Raw genomic sequence first — 10474 nt, forward strand, 5'->3', positions numbered from 1 at the left:
TCCAAATATTTCAGGGATGTGCCTTGAAGATCCCTCCACCAAGTCCAAGATCATAATGGTAGATTAGATTTCTGCTCTGATAACAGGAAACTACTCGTAGTCAAAAGTCCTGGAACTCTAGAGACAGGTTATATTTTATCACCGTTCCTTCGCTGCCAATCGTCTGAATAATTTCATACACTCGTATCTATTTTGTTTTGTTTTTTCTTTCTGTTTTACCTACTTAAAAGCAGAGGGACAGCAATTGTGAAGACAAAACAGAAACAGATTTTAGGAGAGACATTACACTGCTTTAAAAAAAAAAAATAGAGAGAGAGGTTTAGAAACAGCATTAGACACAAAATGCACGAAATGGGAATTTTTGTTGATTGTGACTGAACAACCAGCCCTCGTTTGTGCAGTGGTTATAATCACCGTCCTCCTACACTGGGTGGAAAAAGCGCAAGTTCGAATATCTTTAATGAGGCGAATTATTTTTATAAACATTTTTCACAACGTGGGCCTTCGCTGGTAGCACAGTGTTTATAATCACCGTCCTCCCAACATCGGCTGCAAAAGAGCTCAGTTCGGTTAGAACATTGGTATGTATCCCTAATGAATGATTTCGTTCAATGATTTTAATGAAATCAGTAAATTATTTCAGATCGTTATTAATATATGAAGGGTTCCATCAGTTATCTTCATATTGATAGTAGCTTTCGTACTGTTTTTTTTTTATTTCGGTGTCTGGGCTCATGCTTGCATTATTCATGAGGTTCAATGTAACGCTATATTCTCTGTCCATCCTGATGAAAGGATTCATACCATTTTATCAGTAGAATGTTAATGGAAACAGAGCTGAACACGAAGATCAGTTCCTGTTGAGAATAAAGAGATGACGGGCTTCCTTAGAGATTGATCAAAGCTACGTTGCTAAAGTAGCGTAGATGTAGCGGAGAGAACACAAGGAAATAACGGAATTCGATTGGCATCTCGAGTAGCTCGTAGGATTATCAATAGATCTGTTTCCTTCAATCTGCACTCTTCTCCAGATGTACAAATCTTCAATCTGTCCTGTAATACCACGCACATTTTCTTGGTTAAAAAGAAATGAAAAGATTTAATTTCGAACTGGTTTCTTCTATCCAGAACAGTAATAATAAAAGATTTATAAATATACCATTAATATAAAGTACAGGGAGTAACTAAGATCGAAATACGGGAAAAAAGTATATAAAAAATATGTGCCAAGTTCGTTATAGGCTCAGCCATGAAGAGCATTGAGATGAAAAAGTTATGCTAAATTTGCTATTGGCTAACCAGATTAAAAGTTTATCATACACTTGACAGATTCACCACCTTAAGAACAGCAATTAAAATTATGTGGTGAATCAGTGCCACCTTAAAATTTCTGAAAAACATTGTGTTCCTGGATGCTGTGGAAATTATAAAGATGGTCAGAAAGTACACGTCTTTGGCTTTCCATTGAGGATACTATTTTAACTGACAAATGGTTAAAAAGCAATACCAAGGTAAGACTTTGTGCCATCTGAACATTCAAAGATAAGTTTGCTAAAATAAGTTTGTGGTACGTTTATAGTGGTATTTTAACAGTAATGAAACGATAGCATAGTACATTTATCTAATCACAAAATTAGCTATAATAAGGAAATGAAACAGATATATTCTTACCAGAATATAGAAGTAAATTTTGTCAGAATTTCGGCTTTTGTGGTTTCATTTATATATAAAATATTAATTTCATGTATTGGATACACTGAAGAAAAGCGCGTGCTTGTTTAAGAAATCAAAAAAACTCAATATTTATACAATAAATAATGTTAATTTTCTTTATTGAAACTTTTAGTGTACATATACACGAGGCGTAATTATATGCAACCTTTGATGAACTATAGGCACGTGTACGCAGACTGAGGTATCCTTAGTTGTAAAAACTAATAACAAGTAAAGTGAAATTCGGAAGAGAGCATAACATTTTGTTTATATGGTATGTGAGATTCATTTCGAGCCATCCCAGATAGGTAGATGGACATCTAAATTTGATGGGAAAAACAAAATCACAATAGATGTCAAGCATCCAAAATTAATTCACGGAGCTCTTCCATCACATTTCCCAACTGTCCAAGCTATCTGTCATCGCAGGCATTTACAAGAGACAGTTCTGAAAAGAAGAAGCGAAGATTAGAAGGAAAAAAACTTTGAGAAGGCCCTGGAAAATAGTATTAAGAGTAAATATGATTATGAAAAAGCTGGAGAATTTCATACGTTGGCACAACTAGCAGAGTGCCTGAATAGACATGCAGTACCTGAATTCTGGCAAATTATTTCAAAAAAATGACCGTATTGTATTTTTATATTTAATATTTCAGCCTGCACCTTCCATTGCCGATTCAATTGTGATTAGTCCAGATATTAAACCCAAGTAAACGCACTCAGCCCCTAGATAACTTGTCATAGTTTTATTAATTTTTCCATTACCAGGAAAGACTGTCCTATAAGCGTACCAAATTTTAAGTCCCTAACTTAATTAGAAATATGTTAGAATACTGATGAGTGAGTGAGTCAGTCAGACAGCAAAAACTATCATATTTGAGGCTCTATGGAACGACAGTGGTTCATCTCAGAGAAATAAAATTTGGTATATTTTGTCTCAAGAGTAAATTCTTTCAGAAATCCAAGATTTTAATCTTTTAGATTTTTCATGTTCAGAGATACAGAGGGGTGAAAACAGGTATTTGTTGGTTCGAGTAAAGGTGTAGGCAGCTTGTCAAGTACTAGTATAGGTGCGTTGCCGCGCAGTGCGAGCACCTTGATAAAATATACGAAATAAGAAAAAGATGCTGTCATCTTTCCCAGAAAATCCTTATGCGATGTAAAACTAAAATACAAAAAAATATAAATAAATAAATAAAATTATGCTAATTTTAAAATCATCGTAGCAAATTTATACCTGTGATATTAATAGGAAAGCAAACTGGACTTCCACAGTCAACAGATCACGGATAGGAACTGAGATCATCTCATCTATGCATGAGTATTCGGGTGTTGTGGGCATCATTTGTTTCAGGGATTTTAAGCAAATTGTAGGGAAAGATGAGGTGTTGTTGTTGCAAAGTTTTAGGCACATCAGTGACTTAAACTATATCTCACGGTACATATTGTATATGTTTGTAAATTGCGTGTTTTCTCTGGTGGAATTCCTGTTTGCTGGACGAATAACTCGAGTTTCTGGGAGGAAACCATACTACCGTCTTGTGAGACCAACTAACTCATCCACGTCGTAAAAAAGGTCCATAAAAATTTCTAGCGCTATTGACAGGATTCGAACTCAGGTTTTTTCAACCCGGTGTGGGGCGGATGGTAATTATACCAACTGTACTACCCACGAGGGCAATGGGGGGGGGGGAGAAAAACAAATAGCAACCCTATAAGACACAAGTACCTCCTCGAAAAATTGACTTCCCACTCCACCAAAAAATTAAATCAGTATTGATTGTGTTGTTTGATTGTAAATATATAGTGCTTAGTGGATTTGTTCCTTCGGAATAACTGTTAATCAAATGGCCATTACAAACCTGATGATTATCCCAGAAAGTAGTTTGTAGAGTTACTTCAATAATGTTCAGAAATTCTAGCAATAGTGTACCACCATTATCAGCATACTTTGAAGAAAACAAACGCTAACAGTTCATTAATATCTTGTATTCTTTGTTATACAGTCAATTCTGAGATTTTTGACACGTAAATTCTCGGTCACAGAGAGTATTATCGAATTGAAATGCAATTTATCCAGTTTTCAATAACCGAATGTAATAAATGTCTGTAAAGCATCCAAAAAGTTCTTTGCTATGTATCATCAAAACGAAGGGGCAAGCACTTCTGACTGATGGTATCTTTTCATAACAAGATATGAACGACGATACCAATATATGATACAACCAGGGGAAGACTGTTCCAGTCTCAGACTAATAGCCATGTCATTATAACTGATTCAGATGGGGACCAAAACTGTTGGGAAGAACCAGGACGAAAACCCTGATTCTCCAAATATGGACACAACAAATTACAGCAATCATCTAACGATTCTGAGAAGTGCTCAGTTATCTTCCATGTAGCCTTGCGATTTCCATGGGTTTGGGGAACTCAGCCGAGATCTAGCAGGAAGATGCCAGTAGCAGCCAGAGGTCTTTTACAACAAGGGTATTAAAAGTCTAATGAATAGGTTCCGATTATTAAGAGTACTTCGAGAAACAATGTTAGTTCTAGTTGATAAGCAAATAAATATTAGCATTAGCAAAGGCACATGATGCAAGAAAGAAAGCTTATATAGCGTCAGCCAAAAAAAAAAAACACCCTTATTTCACCCATCCACTCGCTCCAAATGTTTGTCAAGTTCTGCCTTGAATCTATTTAAGCTATCAACTTCTACAACGACAGATGGAAGTTTGTTCCAGCAATCAACCACTCGCTGGCTAAAGGTAAACTTCCGCACATCTATCCTACAACCGTCTTTCCTCAATTTGAATTTATGCCCTCTCAGGCGATTATTCTGAGAAAGAGGAAGAATCCCATCAGCATTGAGCATGCTCAACCCATTCAAGGCTTTATACACCTCAATTAGATCACCTCGCAGGTGCCTAGTCTCCAGACACTGTAATTTGCAAAACTTAAGAGCAAACCTTTGTTCCGTTCACTAATCTTGTTGCCCTTCTCTGTACTCGTTCCAACAGCTCTACATCCTATTTAAAATGAGGCCACCAGACCTGTATACAGTACTCAAGGTGTGGTCTGACCATTGCCTTATACAAGGGGATAATCGTCTCCTTATCCCTGCTATAAAAATTCCTGTATATCATTGACAAGACACCATGAGCTCTTGCAGACCGTCTGCACTGCTCAGAAAACTTCATATCTGACTGCACAATTATCCCCAGGACTTTTTCATTCTCTACCACTGTCAGTGTGGTACCACAGAGTTGATAGGTTACTCTGGGATTACTGCTTCCCATATGAAGTACTTTACATTTGCTAATGTTAAACTTCATTTGCCACCTCTCAGCCCATCTGCTCAACTTTTCTAGATCCTGTTGCAGCAGTCATTAGTGTCATTAACAACCCTCCCAACCTTCGTATCGTCTGCAAACTTGGACATTAAGCCTGATATACCATCATCAATATCATTTATTAATACAAAAATAACAATGGACCCAACACTGAACCCTGATGGACTCCACTAATAACATTAGTCCACGATGAGCAGTGTCCATTGATTACCACTCTCTGTCTTCCCCCACTCAACCATCCCTTTATCCATAGCAGCAATTTGCCTCCAATGCTACACTCTCCAATTTGTGCAGCAGTCTTCCATGTGCAACAGTATCAAAGGCTTTTCTAAGATCCAAATATATGATATCAAAGTTATTCTTTGCATCCAGTTTCTTTGTGACTACATCATAGTATCCAATCAAATTAGGCAGACAAGACCTTAACAAACCCATGCTGTGTCCGAGCTATAACTGAAGTCTTGTCTAGATGATCCTGCAATGCTTCTTTAACCAGTACCTCCATTAATTTCCCTGGAACAGAAGTTAAACTAACAGGTCTGTAATTACCTGTGTCTCCCTTTGATCCTCCTTTGTGGATTTGGGTCACATTTTCACATCTCCAGTCCATGGGTACCTCCCCTGAGTCCAGGGAAGCTCTCATAACTATGGCTAAGGGTTTGCTTACTTCCTTTGCCGCCTCCTTTAATATAACTGGATAGATTCCATCCACCCCAGGTGTCTTTCTTGTGTTTATCTTCAACAATTTCTCCTCCACTTTACTCTCAGTTATTACAAGATTATCTAGCAAATAATATTGTTATTATTTGACTCACTCTCATAATTAACAAGCAATTATGAATAGTCACTAAAGATATTGAACAACTGAAGGTTTTAGGCTCTTGTTTCCCCATAGAAATGTCCCTTGAGTTATTTCTGCACTGTAATACCCTTTAGTGAAAAGGGGGGGGGGGGGTTTGTATAATTCGTTCATCTTGAATTTCAACTGGAAGAAATACCAAGTCACCGGAAGGAAATTCCATCTATTTCGATAAACTATTTATATTCTCAATTACGAGCTAATGTAAACTATCGCAATTATTTCTTATTCCTGCCTTGATACTACCCAATCGATAAGTACATCATGCAGATGTTCTTGATTAATGACGTCACTCATACTCCTCCTCAAGTTCAGGTTTTGTGTTCTTAATTGGTTTAGTTAAATAATTTCGCCTTTTGGGCCAAAAAAATTTAATCTTTTTCCCATTTTTTAAGTATTTATATTTTCGAATATAAATGAACACAGTTTGCACAGTTGATACTGAACAGCAGAGGGCGTGTCAAATTTTCATACCCATACGTCATTGCAGTAAGAGAGAAAGAATTAATTCATCAGATAATTAAACATCGAAATATTGCTGCCTAGAAATTAAAAATTTAATATCTAATTAAGTATTAAAATATAACCGATGATTTTTAATACAATAGTTTTGTATCTTAATCACTTAATTTTTCTTATTCCTCATTATGCATTTCTTATAGTTGGTAAAAATTAATTACGTATTCATGTATTGTCAATCCAATTTGCGTTTCGAAAAGAACTGTATAAATAAATAATAAAATAAATAAATACTTAGGCTTCGTATAAAATATCGTAGTTATTTACCACTGCGAAATTAATCTAAGATTAAGCAAATATTAAATTTGCATTTGCTGTTCTCAGATAGTTCGTAATATCTATTTCATTATTTGTTAACAGTTTCAGAAGAAAACAAAATCTGTGTTATTTTTAAAAATGAAGGTATGATAAAAAGAAAAAACATTCTTTTTAAATAGTTTTTTAATTCCAAAATAATAGAAGTGCTAAAAACTATTTCCTACCAACAGGCATGGTCAATATATCAAATGATATTGGACTAATGTCGAAGTTTCGGGGACGATTTTAAGATATCCGTTATGAGGACAAAAATTTAGAACAAACCGAGAGGAAATATTTGAAACTAAAGAAAAACCATGCGCATATAATAGTAACAGTATTATAGACAAGTGTGCAAAGATTGGGCAACACAAATCAAAACTTTCAATAATTCTATAAAAGTAAATTTAAACAATCATGATGATTACAGAGGCAATATGCAGAATATAACAAATTAAAATATACATTTCATTTGCTCTCACATAGGTGGAAGTACCATTATCCACCAACACTTGGCGAATAAGGATACCTATTTATTCGAAAGGATTGTTAGTATCGTTAAAAATATTACTAATTTTTTTTTTTTTATTTGTGTTCTCCAGACCTGAATACAATATTTCAAATAAGGTGTAACCATCTCCTTGTAAGCTGGGATAATGACGTCCTCTTCCCTAAAAAGAAAGGTCCCGTGAATCATAGACAGGACACCATGTGCCTTCCTAGCTGCCTTTTTACACAGCATGGAAAATTTCGTGTCAGTCTGAATCAGAGCTCCTAAATCTTTTTTCTTGAACTACGTTTACCTCCTTTCGTCCCCACCCTCCTCAAGCTTATACGTAACTCCAGGATTTCTGGTCCCCAAATGCATAACCTTACATTTAGAAATACATATTAAACTTTAGTTGCTATTTTTCAGACCAGAAGTTGAACAGGTAAATATTTTTACCTGGCAGACGGTCTGCCAGATGCTCCTTTCATATGCACAAATTATTTCAAAGCTACCTCTCTGACCGCTCAATAATTGTCAAGTCAAAATTTCTCCAAGTCTCTAGGAAGGTCTTTCGAGGGTGCCCCCAAGGTTCAGTCCTGTGGCCTCTTACCTGGAACATTGTGCTTCAAGACTGGCTAGGCCGCTCTCTCTCCAGAATTGTTAAATTTTTGCTTTCGCCGATGATCTGACAATTGTGATCTTAGGCAGTTCTCGTGCGGTGTTGGAGGTGAATGCAAACTGGATTTTAACTGATCTTTTCACCTGGTCATTGGCTAACAAACTCAAAATTAATTTATGTGAAAACAAAATTGATTCTTTTTAAATCCAAGTTGGATCTCAGGCGGCCTCCCCAAGTCAAAATTTTTGGCAAGCGGCTCCCTATAGTCTTATAGTCACTGAGACAAAACTCCTTGGGGTAATTATTGACCATAAGCTTTCTCCTTCTATCCTCATCTGATTCACACAAGTACTAAAATCAAAAAATTCACAGGGTTAATTATTAGAATTTTCATAGGGGAGTGGAGTCTCTCTATGAAGTCACTCTTTCTCTACTATAAAGCTGTTTTCCTGCTCATAGTCACCAATGCAGCAGGAACTTGGTTTCACCGGACCATCAATTCCAAAATGAGATTAAAACCGAATTCCATCCAACGGAGCATGCTCCTCTCTATTCTCAGAGTCAGTAGAACAGTTTCCAATGCTGCAGTGCAAGTTATTGCGGGATCCCTTCCGTTGGATCTATTCGTCATCTATCGTGGCCTCTGCTTTCCACACAAAAAACAAATACCTTCAAAATTACTTGGTATCAAGCTAAATTTAAATGAAGATCCTAAAAAGGAGAAATCTAAATGCTTTAACGAGCTAATTAGCATCTGGCAGACCAGATGGGACACCACCCCATTTGGAGCGTCCACAAGAAAATTCCTGCCTGATGTGACCTTCTTGCTCTCTAAATCGGTTAAAACCTGATGCCCTTTAACTATGGAAACTTCCTTTCTGGTAACTAAACATGGCTCTCTCAATCAAAAACTCTTTCAGTTTCGCTTGCATCACACCGATCTCTTCAGCTGCGGGAATACAAAAGATTGAAGTCACCTGCTCTTTAACTGTGCACTCCACGACGATCTTGGGGTGAAACTCCGAACTGACATTTCAGTTCGGAGTTTCACCGAAAAGTGAAAGTGTATTGATGTCTAACGACACCAGGGGGTTCCCCCATCTCCGCGTTGCTTTCATTGTGGGTGTACCAGTTCACTGGGAAATACCAGAGATTTAAAAGTGTGTGGGCTTTGTATCTGTGTGATGTCGTGTACCGTAGTTCACCTGGTCGTTTAGCCGCTGGACCCCTGCTGAGGCCCAACGTGCCCCACTTTTGCCCCATGGAGGCAGACCAGGAACCCAGTAGACTCAGTTACTCTGGCAGGTCCTGCCGCGTAATTTCCTGAAATTTCGGCGGCTAGAACCTAAAAAAAAAAAAAAAAAAAAAATTTTTAACTAATCGATTGCACGAGGGTGGTGTCGCTTGAATTTGAAAAGGCCAAAATATGGGCAAAAGGTGATTTGACATGCTTAAATTTAGGTGTGTGGGGTTTTCGCTAGCGTACAGATGGAGAGGGGAGGGAGACACTGAAGACTGGAGGGGGAGAAAGGCAGAAGTATGGGACTAATAGAGAAAGTGGCCCCAGGTTTCAGTGGGGTAGGCCCATGCACCACTAGAGAGAAAAAGTGGGGGTGGCGAGGAGGAGAGGAGACGAGAAAAAAAAAAACCGTCCCCTCTCTTCCCCCCCAGGGAAATGTAATTCAAAGATGAAGGAGGCTAGGTTGCCCTCTTCAGGTCGCCATATGGCATTTGCAATTAAGCTGTACTTTGTTTTGTCGTTTCTAGTTGCATCATTTATGGGGCTAGCGCCGTCCTTGTGTTTTCTTATTCCTGCTTTGGGTGTTTTCTTTGGGGAGATTGGTTCTTTATTTGTCTCAGCTGGTGGCGAATCACTGTCAGCCAGGCGCTGCGTCCACCATCGTTGTTTGGCTGGGTCGGGTTATCTCAATTTGTCTTTCAGTGCTCAGGAGGATTGATCATTGAAGTTGAGAGTCATACTCAATGTCTCTTGGGATGTCTTGTCCTTGTGTGATTTTGCTTACGACATTCTCTTCAGCAATTCCTGATCGCATTTCGCGTTCTTCTTCTTGTGAAGGGGTCCCAGGCAAATCTGGACAGGATTTGGTATTCATCCCCTGAATGCAATAGGTGATGTTCTTGCCATTGGTGTATGAATCTTAGTCTCGTTATGAAGATTCCCCGCAGGTCCTCGTATTAGCATTAGTAGAGGCATATGATGCAAGAAAGCAAGCTTATTCAGCATCAGCCAAAAAAAAAAAACACACCGCTCCAATTTCACCCCTCCGTTCGCTCGAAATACCTGTCCAGTTTGAGCCTTAAATTTGTTTAGGCTACCAACTTCAACAACAAGTGATGGAAATCGGTTCCACCAACCAACCATCCGCTGGCCAAAGGCAAATTTCCGCACATCTATCCGACATCCGTCCTTCCTCAATTTGAATTTATGCCCTCTGAGCTGATTATTCTGAGCAAGATGAAGAATCCCATTGGCATTGAGCATGCTCAAACCATTCAAAGCCTTATGCACCTCTATCAGATCACCTCGCCGGTGCCTAGTCTCCAGACTCTGTAATTTGCAATACTTAAGCCTTTCTTCGTAAGAGCAACCCTTTGTTCCATTCACT

The 10474-nt window shown here is 38.0% G+C and overlaps 1 protein-coding gene across 1 annotated transcript in view; it reads right to left on the minus strand.

Annotated features, from left to right (window-relative positions):
- LOC150083494 (opsin, ultraviolet-sensitive-like) overlaps positions 1 to 9961 on the minus strand; it is a 33761-nt gene extending 23800 nt beyond the window's left edge. Inside the window, exon 1 of the mRNA XM_090378512.1 lies at positions 9828 to 9961. Within this exon, the coding sequence (XP_090234638.1) occupies positions 9828 to 9961 (134 nt within the window). The remainder of the gene's footprint in view (positions 1 to 9827) is intronic.
- Between the last annotated feature and the right edge of the window lie 513 nt (positions 9962 to 10474).

Source organism: Mastigoproctus giganteus, chromosome 7 (genome assembly GCF_048544385.1).
Source record: "Mastigoproctus giganteus isolate SK-2022 chromosome 7, ASM4854438v1, whole genome shotgun sequence".
Taxonomy (NCBI): Eukaryota; Metazoa; Arthropoda; class Arachnida; order Uropygi; family Thelyphonidae; genus Mastigoproctus; species Mastigoproctus giganteus.